At 38.2% G+C, this 24,799-nt stretch overlaps 1 protein-coding gene across 1 annotated transcript in view; it reads right to left on the reverse strand.

Annotated features, from left to right (window-relative positions):
- Positions 1 to 1,665: 1,665 nt before the first annotated feature.
- The window catches only part of APOB (apolipoprotein B), a 47,303-nt gene continuing 24,169 nt past the window's right edge, over positions 1,666 to 24,799 (reverse strand). Inside the window, exons 19-29 of the mRNA XM_039529832.1 lie at positions 24,356 to 24,538; positions 24,006 to 24,127; positions 23,110 to 23,320; positions 21,467 to 21,642; positions 21,109 to 21,296; positions 20,710 to 20,855; positions 18,030 to 18,403; positions 9,281 to 16,864; positions 8,163 to 8,277; positions 7,122 to 7,308; positions 1,666 to 3,797 (exon numbers count right to left, since the gene is read on the reverse strand). Of these exons, the coding sequence (XP_039385766.1) occupies positions 1,980 to 3,797; positions 7,122 to 7,308; positions 8,163 to 8,277; positions 9,281 to 16,864; positions 18,030 to 18,403; positions 20,710 to 20,855; positions 21,109 to 21,296; positions 21,467 to 21,642; positions 23,110 to 23,320; positions 24,006 to 24,127; positions 24,356 to 24,538 (11,104 nt within the window). The 3' untranslated portion in view covers positions 1,666 to 1,979. The remainder of the gene's footprint in view (positions 3,798 to 7,121; positions 7,309 to 8,162; positions 8,278 to 9,280; positions 16,865 to 18,029; positions 18,404 to 20,709; positions 20,856 to 21,108; positions 21,297 to 21,466; positions 21,643 to 23,109; positions 23,321 to 24,005; positions 24,128 to 24,355; positions 24,539 to 24,799) is intronic.

Below are 24,799 nucleotides of genomic sequence, written 5' to 3' on the forward strand. Positions count from 1 at the left end.
GATGATAGACTGAAATAAATAGTCATGAGGAAGACAGAGGAAAGAAAACTAAAAGAAAAAGATACAAATGTTTACATCTCTCCCTCCCACCCCATGATGTTGATGGTGTTTTTCTATTGCCATTTGTCTTGTAGATCTTTGCTATGAGGGCGGCACAGTTCAGGATGTGTTTGGAAAATCTGGTTAGGCTCATACATTTTGGGGGTTGGTGTGATGAGTTAGGTAATCTGAAGTAAAATAAAAGATCTGGTGACCCACAGGCTTGATATTCCTTATAAATGAATGTGGAAGGGCTTCTTGCAGCCAGGGTCATGAGACTGAATCAAAAGTCTGCTTGCACTCAGGCACTCAGTAGATGTCATGAAAAGGGCTACTGATAGCAATGGTCTTCCCAACTCTCAGGAAGCGAGGGAGGCGAGAAGATGTCTAGATCCTATGTTAGACCTATCTGGAGCAAGAACTCCTTTTACAGTTCAAACCCAGCTCTTTCACTGAGCATTACTTGTCATGACTCAGATCCCTGGGAACACTGGACCTGTGGACACAGCTGTGGTAGTTTTACTTTCCAAGGGTCAGTCTTTCCTCCTAATGACTGGATAGATGTATGCATTTGATTGGATGTGGCTCACTCTTTGTTTCTCTGGGTTAGTCTTGCCCATCTGATTCCCATTATTAATGGTATAATTATTAATGGTATCTGATAATGGCATAGCTCACAATTACACCATGGAAGGAACCCTGCCTCCAAAGGCAGCCAGATCAGGGTGGTGTAGAGGCACACGAGAAACATGTGCTATACAAAACCTCATATAAAAGCACCCCTTTCCCATGAATAAACATAAAAAAAACCCAGGGTGAACCAACTACACCAAAATAAACATACTCACAAAATTTCTAGTGATATTTTTAAAGAGTTTATTTTGAATGAGGCAACAAAAGAGTAAAAAGCCCATTATTTCAGCCTTTTCTGGGTCTTTTTGCAAGGAGTATCTACATAGAGTTCTAACTACTGTATATAAGCCTGAAAAAAATTATGTCCACACGTTTTCCTCTCAGAAATGGAAATATTCATATTTTGGCATTTCTTTCATATGACACCTGACTCCAAGGCCATGGGAGACAGTAGTAAAACTCCCTTTGACTCCTGTGGTGATCAATGTTGGCAATAAAACTTGTGAAGAATAAAATAATCACACAATTTGATGAAAAACCTAAAATTTTGCAGTGCAAAAAAATCAGAAAAATCCCTAAATTTCTGGGTCACAAAATTATCCCAGAACAATATTTTATTTGTTCCTGAAATTCATGGCCTATTTTTCTAAATAATACTGCTATATACAGGTGTTGTTTATGATTTGTATTTAACAAAGCATTATTTATTTATTTATTATTTTTTATAATTTAGTGGAGGAAACTATCTGACTTTTTTTTACAATGGGAGGAATTTTTCCTTCTTGATTTTATTCCCAGCATTTATTTACTTTCTTCTTTGGTTTGTTCACAGTGCATGTATTCATCTCCTTTTCTTTTTCTCCCAGAGATAACTATAAGAGTATTTTTGTGGATAATTTCTATTCTTTGAAATAATTGCATTTGTTTTTCCAAGTTGTTCTTTAACAGGATCACAAATCTGACCTTTATCTGAAACCCTAGCTTTTGAGACTATTTACAAAATTTACTGTACATTATTTACTTGGTCCAACACACAGTGAAGTCAATGTAAAGACTTCCATTGTTCCTAATGGATCAGGCTCATGGCCCAAGTAAAACTGGTTATAATGAATAACACAACAGTGTAATAAAGAATTCATTTATTGGCTTTTGAAGCACATTAAAATAACCTGCTGTAGATTATTCAGTTTCATTTACAAGTACAAACTCAGACAGTATCTTCCCGAAGTTCCAATATGTTGATTGCTGTCATCTTTTAAATACAGTGTGATACAAATTTGTGATTTTTAGCTCTTCTACATGTCCATTCAGGTTCTTATGCGCTGCTCTATATTTTCAATAATCTGCTGAATATTCAGTTGCTCATCAGCAAGCTGCTGGTCAATAAATGTTTGCAATTCTATCCATGTCTTGGAGTCTTGGTCCATGCCTTTCTGAATCAACATGCGTGTTATTTCCAACTTTTTTCTGAGTGCCTCCTCATATAATTGGGGCATTGATTGCCAGTCAAATGGTTTAGGCACATCTATTCTAAGCTCTCCTTGACGAACAGCTATGTATGGCCTTATGCTATCAGTTGTCATTTTCTCAAGATGATGGAGCAACTCCGTGATGTACTGGAGGAATGTAGAGTACTTTTCTATAGCCAGATCAATTAATTTTTGTGTTGCACTGATTAGCCTTTCATAGGCTTGGCTGAGTTGGTTATAGGCATCCTGTATTTTCACTTTGACTAGTTTGTTATATTCAGCAGAACTCTTTTTAGCAGTTTCAGACCAATATCGGATCTTTTCCTGTGCAGCAGAAGAGAGCTCAATGGCTTTCTGTCTTCCTTTTCCATCAGCATCAGTAACCAGATCATAATACCTCTGGCCATGGTTTTCCACAAATTCTTGTATTTGATCAGTCAGACGTGAAACCAAGTCAGCAGTATCTCCAATGTATTTGGCATGCCAGTCCACTAGAGCATCTATTAGACTCTTTAACCAATCTAGCACCTTGTCTTCTACTTCATAGTATTTGATTGACCACCCAACTAAACTTGGATCAAAATATTCCTCCCGCAGTGCTTTTACATATAGAAGAATCTGATGTAATTTCTCTGAAATCTCTTGAAATGTCTTCTGGCTAAAGTCTTTTAACTGAGAAAGGTGTGTTTTAATATTCTCTGTCGAGGATCTCAATTTTTCTGCATAGTCTGAGTTGATGGCATCACTGTACATCTGTTGTGCTTGAACTTTAATCTCTTCAAAGTTTTTCGATTGTAAGTTTCTAATAATTTCTTCTACATTTTGGAAAACTTGTTGCACTAATTGTTTCAGTTGCATAAGCTTTTCTGCAAAGTCAGCCTCATGAAGAGTAGCAAATATCTGTCTGGCTTTGTTCTGCAAATGTTTTAGCATTTCTTTAATTTGATCAAGCACTTCACTGCCTTTGAGAATTCTGTCAGAAGCAGGAACTTTAACTTCCATCTCATTGACAAATGCAATCAAAACGTCGAAATACTCTTGCATTTTTGAAATGCATAGATCAGTAGCTTTTGCTGCCTCCTCTGTAGCCATTACATACAGTTCTTCACCAGTATACTTCTCAGCCAGTCCAGGGACCCGGAATTTTGTGATCTTCAGGAATTCGATGGTTGAGTCAATCAGGTGCTTTACCCTCTTGTGGTATTCCCTTATTACATCCATTGTAGCATCAAAAATCTTTGTTCTTATTTGCTGGTAGTCAATCTGGACTGCTTGATCTGATGCTCCTTGATATAACTGTTTAGCTTTGGCTGTCATCTCTTGGTATTTCCCAGTGGCATCGTAGGCAGCTGTGCGGAGGTCAAGATCCATTTCAGCTATTTTTCTTGTGGCTAAGTGGTATGCTTTGTCAGCCTTGTTTTGCAGGATGTTCTTCAGCTTTAGGGTGGCTGCACTGATTTCCATCCCTGTATGCTCGCGGTGGTACTTGTTAATACTGTTATAGAGTGCCTCCGTAATTGTAGGTACCTTTTCTTTTAGACCACTCAGCATGTCTGTAGCAGCAGCATCGTTCCAGTTAGTTTTGATCTGAATCAGGTCAGGCTTCTTGAATGATATCTCACTTTTTAATAAGTCAATTTCTTTCTGAGAGGCAGACTGAAAATCCAAAAAGGATAAGTGAAAAAACAGATTCTGACTCAAACAATTAAAATATTATTACATGCTACTTCTGTTCTAAAAACATGACCCTAAATTATAGAGGGATTTTAGATAGGCATTTTCTTATCTTGCATTCAATTTGAATATAAACTCAGTTTTGTCTATTATGTGTCTGCATATTTTTAATTGCTGTATTGGATTAAATTCTGTCCTTACGCCTAAAAATAGTGGAATAAGAAAGTAAATCAGGGCAGAATTTGGTCTCGTTATTTTTTATAACATCTTTCTGATTCCTTTGTATTACCTGTTAACTGTATCAAAGCAAGATGCAAGAATTACTTGGAAAGGTATCAGTTCTGCTCATTCACTAAGCTACCGTCATACTATTGTTAAGATTCTATTTAATTATTTTATATGATGAATTGAAAGAGATCCATTACCTTAATACAAAAGCATTAGAAGTATGCAATCCTCCAATGCTTTAAATCAACAAGACTACCAGCATAAATGTTATTCTAGTTTTGGTCCCCCCTCTACAGAAAGGATGTGGACAAATTGAAGAGAGTCCAACAAGGGCAATGAAAATGATTAGGAGGCTGGGGCACATAACTTATGAGGAGAGGCTGAGGGAAATGGGGTTATTTAATCTGCAGAAGATACGAGTGAGGGGGGATTTGATAGCAGCCTTTAACTACCTGAAGGGGGGTTCCAAAGAAGATGGAGCTAGGCTGTTCTCAGTGGTGGCAGATGACAGAACAAGGAACAATGGTCTCAAGTTGCAGTGTGGGAGGTGTAGGTTGGATATTAGGAAACACTATTTCACTAGGAGGGTGGTGAAGCACTGGAATGGGTTACCTAGGGAGGTGGTGGAACCTCCATCCTTAGAAGTTTTTAAGGTCCGTTTTGGGAAAGCCTTGGCTGGGATGATTTAGTTGATGTTGGTCCTGCTTTGAGCAAGGGATTGGACTAGATCACCTCCTGAGGTCTCTTCCAACCCTAATATTCTATGATTCTATGATACTCAGTATGATTAAGGGTTGTTAAATCAGACCCTAAGAAAGTAAATACATTTCCCTGATTTCAATTTTACACAAGTTAAATTGTTAATTTTATGTGATACCTAAATTAACATATCGCAATCTTGGAATATTAAGTCTGTAATTGTGAAGTTATTGTGGTAGATTCTCAGGAATGGAATTTTTTGTTGCCAAATCCAATAAGTGGCTTTTAGCTCTGTGCCTCACAATATACCTGAGGTGTGTTAATGATTCCACACAAAACCCTTGACAGGGACCTAGAACTTAGGCTCAGTATCTCATTACCATCACTTCTAGGTTGCTGGTTCTAGTTTGGGCCATTTCTACAGTAATTATAAGTACAGTAGAACGTCAATTTTTATGAACACTTAACTTACATATGACCAGTTATACTCATAGACTCATAGACTTTAAGGTCAGAAGGGACCATTATGATCATCTAGTCTGACCTCCTGCACAAAGCAGGCCACAGAATCTTACCCATCCACTTCAATAACAAACCCCTAACCTATGTCTGAGTTATTGAAGTCTTCAAATTGTGGTTTGAAGACCTCAAGCTGCAGAGACTCCTCCAGCAAGTGACCCATGCTGCAGAGGAAGGCGAAAAACCTCCAGGGCCTCTGCCAATCTGCCCTGGAGGAAAATTCCTTCCCGACCCCAAATATGGCGATCAGTTAAACCCTGAGCATGTGTGCAAGACTCACCCGCCAGCACCCAGGAAAGAATTCTCTGCAGTAATTCAGATCCCACCCCATCTAACATCCTATCACAGACCACTGGGCATACTTACCTGCTGATAATCAGAGTTCAATTGCCAAAATTAATTGCCAAAATTAGGCTATCCCATCATACCATCCCTTCCATAAACTTATCAAGCTTAGTCTTAAAGCCAGATATGTCTTTTGCCCCCACTACTCCCCTTGGAAGGCTGTTCCAGAACTTCACTCCTCTAATGGTTAGAAACCTTCATCTAATTTCAAGTCTAAACTTCCTAGTGTCCAGTTTATACCCATTTGTTCTTGTGTCCACATTGGTACTAAGCTTAAATAATTCCTCTCCCTCCCTAATATTAATCCCTCTGATACATTTATAAAGAGCAAGCATATCCCCCCCTCAACCTTCTTTTGGTTAGGCTAAACAAGCCCAGCTCTTTGAGTCTCCTTTCATAAGACAGGTTTTCCATTCCTCAAATCATCCTAGTAGCCCGTCTCTGAACCTGTTCCAGTTTGAATTCATCCTTCTTAAACATGGGAGACCAGAACTGCACACAGTATTCCAGATGAGGTCTCACCAGTGCCTTATATAACAGTACTAACACCTCCTTATCTTTGCTGGAAATACCTCGCCTGATGCATCCTAAAACTGCATTAGCTTTTTTAACGGCCATATCACATTGGCGGCTCATAGTCATCCTGTGATCAACCAATACTCCGAGGTCCTTCTCCTCCTGTGTTACTTCCATACAATCCATTTTACCCAACAGAAGAAAAATCACATAACAAGAGATAATGAGGAGCCCGGTGGCACCTTAAAGACTAAGAGATTTATTTGAGCATAAGCTTTTGTGGGTGAAAAACCGAAGAAGTGGAGTCTTAGTCTTTAAGGTGGCAGAGGTGGTTTTTTTTAACCCACAAAAGCTTATGCTCAAATAAATCTGTTAGGCTTTACAGTGCCACTGGACTCCTTGTTTTTTTTGTGGATACAGTCTCACATGGCTATTGCTCTGATACATAACAAGAGATGTCATGAAGAACAAATCAACATCCCTTCACATTTCCGTGCCTTCAATGCATTGTAAATTGCTTTGCAGTGATTTGAAGGACAAAGAGAAAGTAGTGCAGTGCATCATAGAGCAACTTTTGCACCATACCTACTGTAATTGCTCAGTCCTCAATTAGTTCATAAAATAGGGCTTCTACTGTAATCTGATGGCTGTACAGTGGTTTATATGCAATTAGTTTGATGCCCTTTGTCCACTTACTAATGGATGCATATTTTTGATCTCAAAGCTCTGCCAAAACTAAATAGGTAGGGAGCTTGAACTATTTTCTTACCTCTAAAAGTGTTTACAGAGATATTACTTCCAGACTGGGGTTAAGTCATATTGCTGAGATTGGATGGCGTAAAAGAAGCTCACATTGCAGGATTTATGTATGTTTTCCTTGGACAGAAGTCAGTTTTCAAAACTATCACTCTAGCCCCTTTAGTAAGCATTACAGTCACTTTAAAAGGTAAAACCCCAAGCCCCATGGTGTCTTTTTGCTTCATTTCAAGCCTTGCCTACCTGTTGAGTTTGGTAGTAAATTTTCCCCCGGAGAATATCTGTGTCCATCTCAACACGAAAACCCAGGGTGCCCGCAGAAGGTGAAGATACCGATGAGGAGATCCTGTGCCTATCTCCCCAATAACGCATCTGAACATCAGTAAAGGTTGGGCTGGTGATCTTTAGTAATGCAGTGTGAGCCAAGACTCTGATATAACCAAGAACAAACAGTGTTTAAGAAACAAATGAATGCTAAGCTACAGGGCAGCTCCTACAGAAATACATATTGCAGTATGATTTCTTACAGTATCTCTCGTGATTAATAAAAGTATAAAGAAAGCCAAAGCAACCAAAAGAAAACTAAGTTTTACTATCCACATTTTATCTTGGGACTCTGACTAACACATATGCAAATGCAGGGTAATATCCGACACTGCTTTCTCAGGCAAAACTCCATACTGAGATTGGTTAGGAGTTCTGGTTGAATTAGGACTGCAAAATAGGCCCTGAATGTTGTTAGCTGATTCTTACAGTCAGATTTTTACAAACGAGACTCCTCCTTTTTCCATCTGTGTACTGCAGGCACAAAGAAGTGTAAATAGAAAGTTTGTGCCCACAGTTATTGTTGCTTGCAGTCACTGTTACTAAGCCCCTGATCTGCAGATGAAATCAGGTAGTTGGACATCCAAGTCTCAGTAAATCTGAGCATAAATAATTGCAGGTGAAAATTAGGCTTCCAATGAATGGTGCTTGCAGAAAGAGAGTCTCGGTGGAGGCTGTGTTGGAAATCAGGATCTTTGATTATATGAAAACCTTAGTTACATCTCACCAGTTATGTGAAATGGCAGGCTCTTCAGAACAGTCATATTCGAGAAGAGTGCTTTCCAGCTTCCCAGTTATCTAATGGGAGTGGAGTGGTGAGGGATAGCCCAGGGAGCAAAGAGAGCACATTTATTCTTTATAATTACCACGAAGCACTTTGTAGGAGTTAGGTTTCTAAGCCATAGTCTGTTTCTTGTCATTTTGCCTATTATAAACCATGTCACCTAAGCAAATCTTTACCTAAATCCTTGCATAGTCAGATCTTCCTTATAGTCCACACTCATGTCACGATGTGAAAAGCTGCCTGTTATCTTTCCCACAGACACATCACCTTCATGTCTGCTGGTTGATACAGCTGCAAAAGAGAGATTTTTGCATTGTGTGAATTTCTGGAATCACTGCAGAAAACAGATCACATGGTATCCTGTATTTCAGCTGGATACATCACTGTGGTTCCACAGTCACACACCACTGTGTGGTAAGAAGTTAGATGCCCACAATGCAAAATACAAAAGGACATGCATATATCTGTTTTGTCCCAGACATTTTAAAATGCAAGAAATGTACTGTAGCTAGAAAAGTAGGGAAAAATAGGGAAATAAAAATTGGGAATTTTACAATTCCTTCTTCATGTCTTTTATTGTAATTTGGATATAAAAGGCCCTTTTGCTTTGCTTTTTGCCCTTGATGCAGAATATAAATGGAGCTTTCTCTTCTACAGCATGTCATTTTACATTTACCTCATGTTTTTACTATAACTTTGAAGTTTGGTGGTGCTCATAAAAATGGCTCTAAAAATGTTTTTGTGGTATTCTGAGTGTGTGTTTCAATAATTTTTAAATCAGATGTGCTCAGTTTCCAAGCAAAAAGATGGATATTTGTTTAACTGACAGCCTTACAAACTGATCCTGAGATCAGTCAAGCTGGCTTCTGCATTACCACCAGTTGATAGAGCCTAACTAATCCAGATCCCATTCAAGTCAATGAAAAAATTGCTACAGAAGAAATTATTCCCTTAGTTAATCTGTGCAACCCTCTGAACTTTCGGTTGATTTTTACAGGTGTAAAAGATTAAGCCTTTAATTGATACTTACTAAAAATAAATGGGTTGATGATGTGCAAGAAGAAATAGAAACTAGCTCTTTCTTTTAGCTGTACTGGCTATGCAGGGCTAACAGGAGTGAGAAGAAATAAAGTTATTTTGTCACTAAAATGAACACAGAAGGAAAACGGATCCTCTTTTACATTCCTCTTTCACAGTACAACTGCACTTCAAACACAAAATAATTGTTGAGAAAAAATAATGTTAACATTTTCAACCCAAATTTTGGAGTATGAAATTCTAAAGTTCATCTTACCTTCCAGGTCATATTCCAGGAACTGTAGTGTTGAACTGGAGGTAGAATCAATGGAATATGTAAAAGAGTCCTTGTTGTTTTTTACGTCTGTTTTCCAGGTGACATTATACAATGGTGAAGCAACTCTGAAAGATCCAGTCAAAGCACCGAATGCAGGGAAATAAATTCCAGCAGGCAAGGATATTTTGAGAGGTGGGATCTCTATTTTCTGCTCAGGAATTGTAATTGTTGGCAAGTCAAAGTCTGCAATCTTATTAGCCACTTCACTCAGATCCACATACATATTACCAAGGGAAATGCTTTTTGGAAGAGTGAACTGAGATAGAGTTATTTGGTACTGAGGTACTGTCACCTCAAAGTATGGAATTTTATATTCTTCCAGTGTAATGTACTTGTTTCCTACATCTACTTTGGGGAATCTCATTCTTGGCAGAGAGGGTAAATTGATGTCAAAAGGCATTATGCTTAGCTTGTGTGGAACTTTTATATTGCGCAAGTCAATGGTATACGATGGAACTTGCAGGGTTGTAAAAGGAACTTGAAATTCTGGAGTTGTGAGAACTGGATCTGGAGCTTCTAGATGCATCTCAGGAACAGTGATTGTGAAGCCGTCAGCCAGTCTGTTCACATATATAGGTAAAAAGTAACCATCTTCACTTTTTGTATAAACTATGGATGCAGAAGTATTTAAGTACTGCTTTGTGTCAGCACTGGTAGTGAGGTCCAGTTTCAAGATATCCCATAAACTCTTTTCATAAACTGGAAACACAATGTTCCTGAGGAAATCGACATGTCCTTCCAAAGACCCAGAAATGTCAAATTGTGCCTTTGATTTTTCATTTGATAACTGCATATTATGACTGAGAGATAATGACTGAATTTGGCCTTCACCCTTCCAGCCAAGTTTCTGGTTTTCAGTGTTGATGTTCATTAAAACTTCCTGATTAACTGAAGCTATGTCCAGGAAGGAATTTGGTTGAGTAGCTTGTAGCTGAAGAGATGCTGACATACTCCAAGGAACCAGTTCTAAGGTTACTCTGCAGCTCTGAGTCCCTTTAGTTCTCAGAAGAGGGGTACATTGTGCATAGTTTTCCCCATTGTGCTCCCAGACTGCATAAACACGATGTGTAGATGCTTCAACAGCAACTTTTTCTGTCATTTCCACATTCCAGATTCCATCTGCTTTAGAGTTAGCCTCCAGTTTGACTGAGGAGCGAGCTCCATTAGAGTTCAGGTAGGTATTTGCCTCATGGACTAGCATCCCAGAAAATGGATTTAAGGTGTATAACATTCCATTGATGTTTCCTTTTGTTGCTGTCTCTACAGAAATGTAAGATGTAAGACTTTCCAGAGTAAGTTTGTGATCAACTGCACCTTTAGCACTGGCACCATATCTAAGAGTATCAAAATCATAATTAAAATTAATGGCTGAGGAAACAGTAGGCTTGGACTTAGTGTTTCCTGTAAGCTCTTGTTTGAAATTCATTTTAAAAACTGGAATGTTGATCTTTGCATTTGTTGTCACTGAAGCTTCCATGTTCCTCTTTGTGAGGCTAACAGTGCTGTCATGCTTTCCTTCCACAAATTTATTATTACTCAGGGACAATGCTGTGGCCAGTTTCAAACCCCTTTTCCTCGTCAGGCTTGTTGTAGCATCTAAATTAAACTGCAGTGCATCAATGATGGAAGAAGATGAGGAACTGAAGCGAGCAACAACATCAGACTGGTTGAAAAGCCCAACATTTGTATTCAAGGTAATCACACTGGATTTAAATGAAAAGTCATAGGTAATGTTTCCCAAAGCAGGAATCAAGATATGGTTTGAAGGGCTGTGCACTGTGAATTTAGGAAGCTTAAGTGTGCGCAGATCTTTGGGAACATGAAGGACCGGCATCTCCAGCGACGGTAGGACTAATGTGTAAGACGGCACTGAAAACCCAATAAGTGGGATGGTGAAGCCTGTTGTGCTTATTTCTTTGGGGATCACATAACCAAATGCTGGCAGCTCTGCTGTAAAGGGAGACACCTCAATGTTCACAATGGGAATGGTATATCCAGGAATCCTGAAAGTCCGTGGTAGTTTGTTGAATGAAGTTTCTACTTTATATTTGTCAAACTCTATCTTGGCTTTGTTGTATGAACTGGTGAGAAAATCTAATGCATTGTCCCTTCCTTTCTCAAAATGTCTATTGAAGAAAATGATGTACTGATTAATTGCTTCATGCACTGCTTTTAAGGGAAGTGGGAGAGAATGCATGTCTTTATTCTTCTTATATTGGGCATTCAGATTTAAATCAAATGATTGCTTTGTAGTCTTCAATAAATCCTTCAGGCCTGTCTGTTCCCACAGTGAATACCCTTTCATCATCTGAGAAGTTTTGATTCCAACATAAGGAATGTGAAATTCAGGAATTGATAGAGGAATATTTAGGAAGTCCAGGTTGGCTTCACCATTCATTCCCACATGAGCTTCAATCTTGTCTTCAGTGTTCCCAGCAGACATGCTGTGGGAATATTTGTACTGATTGAACCTGCCACTAGCTTGCCAATGGACTTGTTGAGCAGAGGAACTGAGCACCAGACCATAGTTATTCAGAAATTCAATTTTGCCAGTCAGCTTCAATGGAAAACTAACTTTTACATTCCCATCATTGTTTGTTGATATGCTAACTTCAAAGGGCTTCACCAAAAAGGCAACATTATTATTTATGGTTCCAGCAACTCTCCCATTGAGCTTAGCCACATGATTTCCTTTTATTTCTACTTTCATTGTTGCAAGCTGCCCTGTGCCTTGTACACTTAAAGTGCTACGACCCACATGTTGTGACTCAACTTCAGACTGAAGCTGAAGTGTTGCATAATTTAGGAGACCACATTCATAATTCACATTCTGGTTGATTTTCAAGTATTTATCGTTTATCCTGTTTTCAGCAGCAAATGCAATAATGGGCCCCTCCATCGTAAAAGTGACACGGGAGTCATGGGTGCCTTCATCGGAGAAATCAGGAGAAGCCCATTTCCAGTTTCCTTTACCACTGGAAGTAAATGATATGTGTCCTGCTTCTAACTCTGTTAGCATGTCATTCATCAGATCAGCCTGGCTGGAGAGATCAGCTTGTGGGATGTTCAGTCTGTGAGTATATGTTGTCCTGCTCTGCATCAAAATTTTCCTCTCTAGCTTGACTAGTAAGTTGTTGTGTACTTCCATCAAATTCTTTGTAGTACGTAAGCTTGTAGTAGTTTCAGCTTTCCCCTGTACAGAAGTCCCCAAAAATATCACTTCACTGTTGTGATCAACTTTAAGGAGTGTATGGGTGACCTTCATGGTTTCTTTAAGGATCAGCTGCTGCATCTCAGGGGCTGAGAGGCGTGCATCTGCGTTCACAGTGAAAGCAAGGAAATCTAATCTGGATGTTGCTTGAGCTGAAACAGTGGCTACAAATTCTGGGCTGTTTACAGAAGCTGTAGTGTTCTGAATGCCAGCAAAAGTGGACAGTGTGAAGAATGGAGAAGCTATTCTGAAAGCACCAGACAGTTTGCCGAATGTAGGGACAGTGACTGTGTGTGGAATACGTGGCAGTTGGTACTCTGGTATCTGAATGTTAGGAATCTGGAACTCATTTAGATTTAGTTTAGGGATCAAGAATTCAGGTATTTGTGGCTCAGGTATATGAATTTCTGGGAAAGAAATGTCAGAAAAAAGCATATCTTTCATCTTCAGTTCTCTAAAATACATGTCAGGTACTGGCAATTGAAATTCACTGGACATCATTTGGTCTATTGTTTTCACAATCTTCAGTTTGATTTCATTCAGGTCAATTGTATAAGAAGGAACCTTATAGGTATTTAGAATAGTAAATTCTGGGGTAGTAAACCTGACTGGAATTTGTATGTCTTTAAGTTTTTTTATGTGGATTTGATAAGAAGGGATATGCAGGTCAGTTAATGGAACTACGAAATCTGGTGTTTGAAATGTCGCTTCCCGGAGAGCTCGGAGACTGACTTCAAAGGCAGGTATGTTGACTAGGCCAGTTCTGATTTCAGGAACAATGAAACCTGTTTCAACAAACACATTCACTTTTTCAGCCCATTTTTTTACATCATACTGCTCAGCTAAAAGAGCAATCTTCTTAGAAGCAATGACCCATTGGTCAGAAATATATGCGACAATGGTATTATAGAACTGGCTTGCCTTCTGAAGATATCTCTGGCATTCTTTTGGAATGTCCATTTGATAAATCCTGTCTCGTAGATCTTCCAGGTTTTCATTTAGCTTGACTTTCAGATCAGCAAATGCTGTTGAACTTAGGAGGTCCCTGAACCAATCAATGACTGCTGTAAGCTTGGTGTCTTTTAATTGTTCCATGAATTTTGAAACTGCAGCATTGACATCCTTCATATACTGTTTTAATGCTTCTGCTTTCTGTGAGAGTTCTAGGGTTCTGATTTCATCATTGATTTTCTGGGTAATTTCCCGGATTTTGTTGTTTGTTTGATCTACAAACTGGTTATAATCAAAATTCTTTAGCTGTTTTATAACCATGTCAAGGAATTTGTTGACTTCATCCATCAATTTTTGATAATCAAATGCTTGCACTTGCTTGACAGCATCATCAATAACACTAACAATTTTATCAAAGAATGATCTTATGTCAATTTTTTTCAGGGAAACGGTTAGCTTTTGGACAGTTTCTTTCACTTTATATTGGTCAGACAATTGTATCATCCTGTCCATTAGAAAATGAGCCTGCTTGTCAATCTCATACTTCATGATCATGTCATGCATTTTGCCTCGGAAAGCACTGATCTTCTCAGCAACTTCATAATCCTCCATCAAATTGAGGAGAATATCTTTAATTTGTTCAATAATTTCATTCATTTTTTGAACTGGTAATGAACTCCTGATTTTTTCTAGAAGCTTTTTAATGTCAACAGCCTGTACCTGTTGTTTCAAATTTTCTGCAACACGTTTGGCATCAATATTGTGAATCTGACTCTTGAGCTGTTCTAGTTTTCCTTGTACCTGAGCTAAGATTTTGTACTCAGCATCCATATTTTGAATCCAGGCTTTGGCACTGCTTTCTATTTTGCTTGGGTCATACTGAGCAATAATGGACTGTAAGTCTTGAATAGTGTTAATCATCGATGCACTGATTTTATACTGTTGATCCAGAACTTTCATTTTTTCAACTATTTGGTCAATCAGTTTTTCAATAACTATTCTAATGTCATACTGATCATAATTATCTCTGATATGTTGCTCAAGTTGTATCAGGTAAATCTGCAGCTGAGACAGTGCTTCCTGCAAACTGATTCTGGCATTTTCCAGTGCACTTTGGATGTCATCAGTTGTTATTCTATAGTCCTTTGTGAAAGCAACCAATTTCTCTTTCATGCCGTTAACCTTGCTTTTGAAATCTAATTTGTTCATGTAGTCATTCACCTGCCGTGGGAGCTTATCCATAGTTGTCCTGTACTTCCTCATATATTGATCTATATTTATGCTTTTAAAGTACCTTTGTATAGACTGCAGTGTGGATAGAATCACACCCCTGATTTGTTCAAAGTAAGCAGGCAGGTATTCTAGGAATGGCAGGTTGATAACATGCTCATTCTTGTTCTTATCATATTTCACAGAACCAGAGATGCTGAATTCTTGAGGCTGTTCCATGGCATCCCTCATACGTAGAACATCAATTAAATTAATTGGTTCAGACATTAATGGTACTTGAATTGGTGAGTCCATTATAGTGAGGTCTGCTAAAGCTTGTCCGCTAAGTTCCACACCAGTTTTTTCTGCATCATTGTAAGCACCAAGGTCCTGTGTGTATACATTATTGTTCACTTGACTCTTCAATTTCCAGGCACTTGACTGCTCTGATGGAGTGAAAAGCATATGGATTTTGTTATCAAGTAATGTAGTGTATTTTTTTCCAGTAGTTAGGCTGTGGCTGGTAGATCCTTTGTAATCATGGGAGAATGTGAAAGCTAAAGGCTCTGCTTTAAACAGGAATTTGCTGTACAGTTGTCCAGTATGTTCCCCCATAGCAAATAGTCTCCCATCACCAGTGGTGTGTACATCAGCAGTGACAGTAAATGGGGCCATAGCAGAACGTACTACATTGGTGAAATGCAGGGATTTTGCATCATAGTTTGTATTGATAGTAATTGAGGAAGCAAGCCCTGCAACATCCAGGTTCATTTTGTGGATGAGTGCTGTGCCTTGAAGTTTTGCAGCTGTGTCTGTTTTAAAATTTGCAGCCAGATCAGCATAAGTGATGGCGTATGTATGCTTCACTTCATCTGTTCTGTAGGCTCCTCTCACATTACCAGTCAGTGTCAGCTTCAGTGGCTCCAGTCGTAACTGTGCTTTGTTGGTTACATCAGTTTCACTGTATTTTAAGTCATTGTTCAATTTAGCTGTGAGTGAATAGGGTTGCAGCTGTAGCTCAAAATAATGCTTGTGGGACTTGTCAGAGCTGATGGTATTGTCTAATTTTGAAGTAAATGTTAAGGATAAGCCAGGAATATTCAGCTCATTCACGTGCTCAAGATTCATTTCCTTGTATGATCCTATCAAGTTATTCGAAAACTTGAGTCCTTCTCTATTAACTCTAAAGTTTAAGACATTTTTGCTGTCCATGCCCAGAATTGTGCTCTGATATACACTTCCTAGCGCTATTTCCGTTAGGGCCATTCTTCCATCTACGCTGAATTGGGCATTGTGTTTACCATAGCGCCCCTTAGCAGTAACTGCCAAGGTGCCTCCAGAAGCATCAATTCTAGCATTCATTTCTTTCTGCAACATTAGTGGATTAAACTGCAGATTTGTGGTTGCGCTGCTGGCCAAACCATCCTGGTTAATCCTTAATGTAGACTTATGTGCTGCTCGGTTTTGTTGAGCATTCACAGCAACATCACAATTTAGTTCAAGACCCTGGGAATTAAGGGAACCTGAAAGGCTGGTGTAATACCGGTTTTCTTCATAAGTTGCTTGGTATTCAGAGTGAACTGAAGCCATCTGCTTTGCCAAAATTAATTCAAACTTGTTGAGACCTGCGAGGTTTTGGTATCTTCCATTTGTTTCTGACTTCACATTCAGTCGGCTCTTTTCATACTTCAGTGAAGCTGTGTTTGTTATGATACCACTCTGAATATTAGAGACTGAAGTGACTGACAGTACATCATCAGTTCGCTTGCCAGTTATCTGGTTGGTAGCGTGAAGGTAAGATGAGTCAAACGTCAGATTGGATTTCCCAGTTAAGTCGTGGCTGTTTTTGTTATAGGTGCTTGAGAGAGTGTAAATTCCTTTAGCAAAGGCTGAAGCAACTCTCAACTCCCCTTCCATTTGTACTTTGTTGATATTCAAATTATTTTTCTGGCTGAAATCCATATCTGTAGAAAAGGAGAGCTGAGTGCCCAGAGTGCTAGATGCCGTAAGTGAAATGGTCTGTTTTACAGTGAGGGTAGGTTCATATTTGTTTGTCCTGATAAATTTAAAATTTGAATCTAGGAGTCTGTGATGTAGGGAACTCTCATATGTGCAATCGAATGTATTCTGATCATAAAATGCTTCTCCAGAACCTGGAATAGGAGATAGGGAAGGGGGAAAACAAAAGATATGAAGATATAATAAATATCTTACATTACCAAGACAAAATAATATACTATGTATGATACCATTAAACTTTCAGAATTGCATATTAATTTGTTCAAAGAGCCAACACTGTTTTGTAAAGTAAATACTAAACATTTCTATAATATTGGATATTTGCTGTCTGTGGCTAAATTTTCAAAAACAGCCTTTAAATTAACTCTTATTGCGATAATACATATAAATCTATAAGATGAAATAGGCCATACCATTGTTTAAACTTGAAATGAACAAACTATGTGCCAAACAAATCATCCAGATCACAGTGTTCATGACACATCTCTTTCATCATCTTCATTTTTATTGTGCATCATGCTGGGATTTTCAAAAAAAGTCTAAAGGTGTTAGGCAGGTAACTCCCATTGAAATTTAGGTTTAGGTGCCCAGCTCCCTTTGAAAATCCCAGTTTCATGACCTAATCCTTAGAGTGGCTAACTGTCTAGAGCACCCATTGACCTCTCAATAGGAGTTTGAGTTAATTCAATAGGAATTTGTGGCACCAATCTCCTTTCAAGATCAGATCCTTAGGCTGTGATTTCCTCCGGGCAAGGTCTTTGTTTACATACATATATGGTTTTGTATATATATGTATAGGCACACATACACACACACACTATGGTGCTGGATAAATAATTAACGATAATAATAGCAATACAACTGCACCTGCATATTTGCATGGAAAACTGTTTGTGCACAGACATTAGTGTTTGTGATCTAATTACCTGAATTGCATACACAGATAACTGCACATACTAATATAGGCCCTGATTCTGCAAGCACTTAGGATTCCTATTGAGCTTAATGGGACTAGTCATATGCTTAAGTGTTTTCAGGATCAGGGCTTCAGAGGCTGGGTTGGGGCCCCTTGGAAAATTTGGAGCTGAATTTTTTATTAAACTATCAGGATTTATTTTTATCACCTAATTAAATAAAGTTCATATTACAAATTTTAAAAAGAAGAAAAGATTTGCGTTTACACAACCATTTTTTTAAATAAACAGTTTGCAAATGAATCTCCTTTTCATGTTACATATAAAAATAGAGACATTTTAAAAGCACATTTAAAAGTGTAACACTATTAACAAAAATTCTTACCTTGCACACTGTATGAAAGTAGGTCGAAAACAGAATCAGCTTTCATCAGGTAACTAGTTCTCATACTGGAAACATTCTTTGTGGTGTTAGCCACTGTATAAGATGCAGACCAGTTGTAATAATTGCTGTATACATTTGTGGAGACCTCTAAAGTGCCCAGTAAAGGCACACGAAGTTGGTAGGACTCTGGAACAGTAAATAGTGGAAGTTGATACTCCTGAGATGGCACATTTATTCCAATTGATTTCATTACCAATGGAGGTGTTTTTACAGTCTTTGGCAGGCTTATATCATGCGATGATCTTCCGCCAAATGGCAATGGGATGTTAATTATAACATTGTCCTTGTTCCAAATATATTTGATCCGTCCATCACTGTAACACAAAAATTACCCACTGTTATCATTATGTAAAACTCTATGAAACACACGAAGTAATAGTTATTAATAATAATGATAATGAGGTAATTCATAAATACATTAATTTTAAGGGAAGAAAGAACCATTATGATAATCTAGTCTGAACTCAGCACTCCACATACATCCACTAATTAAAACTTTATGCAGGTAGGTATGTAAATGTTGTTATCCCCATTTTACAGACAAGAAGACTGAGAGATTAAGTGGGACAACTCCACACAAAATGTCACTGGCAGGGACTAGATCTTTCCCCACAAAATAAATTGACTAGACCATGCTGGTTACTTCTCTAGTTATTTTTTCCAAGGAAGTTAAACACAAGACTCTTATTTTGCTCCTGATTTTCTACTCTAATTAATACTTTGCATCTGCCATTTGAAGATCTTAATCTGCTTTATGAACAGTAATGAAAAGAAATGTTGGTATGGGAATGGGTGTCAGAGACAGAGATATAATATGCATTTTATAAATGAGGAAACTGAGGCACAGACAGAAAAAGTCTTTTGACCAAGGTCACATTCTAATAGAGTTACAAAATGGACTCCAGTTTCCTAACTCCCAGAATAATGCTCTAAGTGCTCTAAATGGCATCTCTTGATTTGAAGCCCTTCCTTTCTGATGTCATTGCCACACTTATGCAATATGCTATGTGAAATAGTAGAAAAAGGGATCTGTTCATATTCTTGTGAATAAAAGTGATATGTTTGTAGAGTGTTACATGAAGGGCTTCATTATTATTATTATTATTATATTCTATGATAGCTGCTGGTTATTTGCATATCTCAACATTTAAGTAATTTTAGAAGACATTATTTATTTGTCCAAAAATTCATACTGGAAAGTGTGTTTATCATTATACACTACTTGTTACTCATCTTTCAGTACTTATTATTATTTTTCTTTAAAAGTTCCAGCCATCCCATCGGGTAGCAGAAATAATACCACGTGACTGTGAAAAACTCTGACTGGTGGCTGTAAACAGGTTTGGTGGGGCTGGTGGATATTGTTATGCACAGAGAAAAATGAGAAGAAATTGCATTGTAATAGATAAGATCTGTACTTTTGGCAAGTTCTTTTTGTTGTTGTTTGCCTGTATCTGTTTCTCTAAACTGGCTTTAGATTATATGATGTTTGGAACAGAGACTGTCTGCTATTTTACGTGTGCTCTGTGGCTAGAGCAACCAGGGTTGGAATCTTTATGTGCTACCAGAATATTAATACTCGTAATTTAATGATCCACTGCACAGCTCAATGAATACCAAATAGTTAAATTGAACAGTTTCCAACACCATAGGCTGAAATTATTTGCATAAACTGTTCTGTGAATATTAACAAATAATAGATACATTTGCTGTAATCAAGACTGATTCATAAATAATTTGCAAATAGTAAAACAGCATTATTTGTAATGAATTATTCTATCAGCTATACTCCAAAATTAGAGAAAATATTGACAAAGTCCATTGGCACATATGACTGTCTACAAAACAGTTTTACTGAAGCATAAGATTTGGAAATGTATTAGTACCTTTGGGGCATCAGAAAATATGTTATATAAAATATGGTCCTAAATGACAGTCAGATACCACACGGGTGAGTATGGTGTACACTCCAAGACAAATAGCTTAGCTAGGCAGAATGTGTGCTGCTGAATGGAAGTGAATGGCACCAAGGAGCAATCTGAAAGTCATGGAACTCCAAATACAAAGTTGTGATTTTTAAGAAATGGCTGATAAACCAGAGGCACTGAATCGGAAATGGTTAACAAAAATGTAGTGTAGGGCAGCAGAATTAGCCACTATTATAATAATGGGCATAGCTGGTAAGACTGTAGGAGAAAGATCACTTGGTTCCTAACCCATATTCAGCCCATGTACAGACCGAAAGCAATGAAGATGCTTGTACCTAATATGAGCTTCATGTTACCACAGTGAAAGAAAGCAGAAGGAAAAACAATTTGTTTTCTGCTAAGGGATATGGAGTGCATGATATAGTTATATGCGATGGGCAGGATCTTCAGCTGGTGTAAATTGGCTTCAATGGAGCTATGGCAAATGTCACTAGCTGAGGATTGGCCCGTACACATTAATTATGTATGCCATTTAGTAAACATAATTATATATCTCTGCTCTTACAATTCTTTGTTATGGTCATTATGTGCTATTGTCTAAAACAAAGTCCAATCATATTTTAAATAAGAAATACATGAGAAAGTTTCCAGTTTCAGTCCCCTATGGTGATTGCTCTCATTTCTCCGTTTACCTTTTCAGGAAGAGTTCCTCTGGAATGGTGATAACAGGCAGCCCCATTGTCTGAATGTTCAGTTCCTGCAGTCCATTTAGCTTATCTTGTAAAGTCTGGGCATAAGGAACATCCTTGGATGCCTTCTGCAGCCAGGTACGGGTTGCCTGCAATGACACAGTGGATGTGTTTTCCAGAGTAGTGTGAAATAAGTGTTAGCTTTAAGCCAGTGGGACTACCCATGTGCTTAATGTGAAGCACAAGATTGAGTGCTTTTCTGGAGAGGAGCAGATGGACCTGATAATGCAACCCTTACACACCCTAGTGATTACACAAGTAGTCCTAGTAAAATGTGTTGGACCGCTCCTCAGGGTTGCATGATCAAGCTGTAATATTTTTAGAATAAGTATTCACACTTACCATGATGAATTGTGAGACAATGTGCCGCAATGTCATATCTGTATTAGCCACTTTACGATCCAGCAGCTCATTGGCATGCTTCTGTAAAGCCTTCGGGTAGTCTGCAAAGTCAACAGGGAAGTTGGCAGACATCTTTTTCACTGCCGTGCTGGTGCCTGAATTCCACTCTAGTTCAATCTTCTCATTATCTGAAAATCATGAGTTCAAGGGAGGGGGAGGATTAAAAATTAACAAAATCACGTTACTCTTGTATGGCTCATAGTGTATACAGATGTACTAGATAACGGATGTAACAGGAGATTACATGTATCATTTTCACAAATGGATGAAGTTTCTACACCATGATAAATGCCCATACCATATCTGAAAACAACTCTCTCTGAAATCGAGTTCCCATAAACCGTTGCAGATGAGTCCATCTGAAGAGAAACCCTGTTCAGTGAATGATGAAGCAACGCTTCAGTTATGAGTTCAGTCCGTAGGCGAGGGATAGAAATGACACCTCCCAGCATTGCATCTTTCTTCCCATCATATCTGTGAAAGCAAAATAGTAGCAAACATGAGCAATCACCAGTTTAGCTATATTATGGCTGGCACTTTTTCAGGAACAATTATAATTAAAACTGGAAAAAGGAATTCTAGGTCTTACAAGGAATGGGTTTATTTGGACCTAGGAACTTGACCCCTGAGCTGATTAGTGCTCTGAAATCCCGTTGATTTCCTTGGGACTTCACTGATGTAGGAAAATTATTATAATACTATTATGGAGCTCTTTCTGTCCAGGTATATATAGGCCAAATACGAAAATCCTTACTCAGGATAAACCTCCCATTCACATCAATAGTAGTTTTATCTAACAACTGAGTAAACACTAAAGCATTTGGCCATCTATGGGCAATAGTCTACTACTGAGTCCGATCCTCCTCTAACTTAAGCATTGTACCCCTTTGTAACTTGCTGGCTTGAGTAGACTTAATCCTGATTTTACATTGGTGTAAATGAAAGGGAATCAAGGTCCTTGAACTTTGTTAATGCCACTGGTGTTAAAGGCAGCTCTGCATGAGGAACATCCATGGGGCAGCATTAAAATAAGAGAATTCTGTTGAAGAATGAAGGGTATTAAAGAGTGTGAACAATTCACTTCACTGTGGATCTGTGAGGCAGATAATTTTAGGATCAAGGGAAAACTGCCATTAATTATAAACTCTTCCATAGATGCTACAGGAAATATTCTTATCATGAAGAGAGGAATTCTTATCGATAGCTCTTTGATGTTTTTATTCTTATTATTTATTGAGTGCCAATGGCACACTTGACACTCTACCAGTATAACAGAAGATACAGGAATTACCTCAATGAATTTGTAACTGAAATTATATTTGTCATATATAGTGTGAAGAATCCATTCTGAAGCTAGATTGTACTTATTTTCTTTTTATTTATCTGTGGTGGATTATAGATGAATGGCTTTATGGTAGAAGTGTGTTTTAAACAGGGATTTGAGTGAAGGGAGAGAGAAGTCACATGGTGCACGTAGATGACGGACAATCTCTGTGTATCTAGAACAAAGGTCAGCAACCTTCAGCATGTGGCCCATCAGGGTAATCCGCTGGCGTGTTGTGAGACATTTTGTTTATGTTGCCTGTCTGCAGGAACAGCCCCCCACAGCTCCCAGTGGCTGCAGTTCGCCATTCCCAGCCAATGGGAGCTGCAGGAAGTGGTAGCCAGCATGTTCCTGTGGCCTGCACCACTTCCCTCAGCTCCCCTTGGCCGGGAACGGCAAACCGCGTCCACTGGGAGCTGCAGGCGGCCATGCCTGTGGACAGTCAACATAAACAAAATGTCTCGCAGCCCACCAGCGGATTACTCTGATGGGCCACATGCCAAAGGTTGCCGACCCCTAATCTAGAAGAACATACTCTTGAAAACCCTACTGTTAATAAAATATTCAGTTACCTAGTTTCAAAATATTCGGAAAGTCTAACAGGATGTCGGGATTACCTTATGCGACCAGTAAGAGTAACTTCAGGAATCTTCTTGTTACTGATGTCTAAGATAAAGGTATATGCCCTCCTTTCCAGAGTGGATTCATCATTGACTCTGAAGTTGGTACCAAAGTCAATATCAAAATTTGGAATTTGGACATCACTGGTCAAAATCTTCTTGTCTCTATTGTATCTGAAGGTCAGCGTGGCCTCACTTTGTCTTACACCTGAAAAATGCACCATTAATTATGTCTTTTTAGGTTTTTATAGAAGGAAGAATGAAAAAAAATGAGCATCTGAAAATAGCATTACCCCAAATATCTAAAGCAGACAGTGAAGAGAACAATTTGAGTACACAAGTTGAAATTTGCTCTCCTTGTTCTTTCAGATTTCTAGAGATTCCATCCAACCTACTGGAGATGCTATATTGTCTCTAATTACCTCTCTGCTTGCTCTCTCTCTTTATCTATCACTGATCTTCTTCAGTTTGTCTCTCCATACAATTTGATGTTGGTTCAACTCTTTTTTTCTGTAACAGATTTTCAGTATTTCTGTGCATTATTGACTAACCATTTATTTTCATATTTCAGCTAACAATGTATCTTTCCTCTTGCTTATATGGTGCCTCATAATTTCCCTTCTTTATTGCTTTCATGTATCAAGGTAATTTTATTATTTAACATAGCAAAACATTTTGAGATACAAAACATAGCTATGGTCCTTTATAACACCTGTGCACTGGAACTACTCATGTACATAAAACTGAGGACACACGTTTGCAGGTTTGGGTACAAAGATTGTTTTGTATTGTAGGTTGTAAATAGCAATCCTAATTTTGTTAATCTGATTTTTTTTCATGGCATTGTCACAATTCAAAGATGAGCTAAGTCTGATTGTTCTTTAGATTCTTACCTTTTGCCTCAGTGGTAAATTTCAAAGTGTCTACAAGGCCATTTTCCTCTCTCTGTAGCTCATAGTTTGCACTTGCAGAGTATTCCTGTACTGATCCTGTAGGCTGTATTTCAATTTCAATCCTAAAGAATGGGGAAAAGGTCACCAATACTAGTAACTAACAAATCCAATTAGTATAGCAAATGGTAAAAATCACGTCAGTTCCCAACCATCTTGTTTCTGAGCTGATCCTGCCTGTCTTTAATTAAAGTACATGAAAAAAAAGCAGTATGTACTGCAGCCATAATAGGGATGGTTGACTTTTGTGGGGCAGACAAAAAATAGATACAGTCAAGGATGACACGACTGACCTGCTTTCTCCAGTCAGTGGGTAGTATGGTGCTGCATCTGTGTAGCTGGCATTAGAGTAAGCTACTTTAGTACAGTAATTTAGACCAACGAAAAAAGGTTTGCAAGACGTCCACGACTCTCTGTTCTCAATCAGAGGTGGAATCACTTCAGTTTTGGTTGGAGAGACCAAATATAATGTGTTACTGGAAAAGAAAAATAAGTCTAGTTACTCTCAAGACATGTATCTAAATATTACTGTTATTTGATAAATCCTATTTATGAGATTACTTTTCAAGTGAAAACCTTCTGAAAAAATATACCTATTACAAGCTTAAGTAACAGAAAGCGTTGGAAGTAGCAAGTAGTGAGAAAATGATAAAATTATGCATTAATAATTATTATATAATAAATAATCTGCATGCATACAGATCCTTTCATCTTAGAATCTCAAAGTGATTATGATA

The sequence above is a fragment of the Mauremys reevesii genome, linkage group 3 (assembly GCF_016161935.1).
Source record: "Mauremys reevesii isolate NIE-2019 linkage group 3, ASM1616193v1, whole genome shotgun sequence".
Lineage (NCBI taxonomy): Eukaryota > Metazoa > Chordata > Testudines > Geoemydidae > Mauremys > Mauremys reevesii.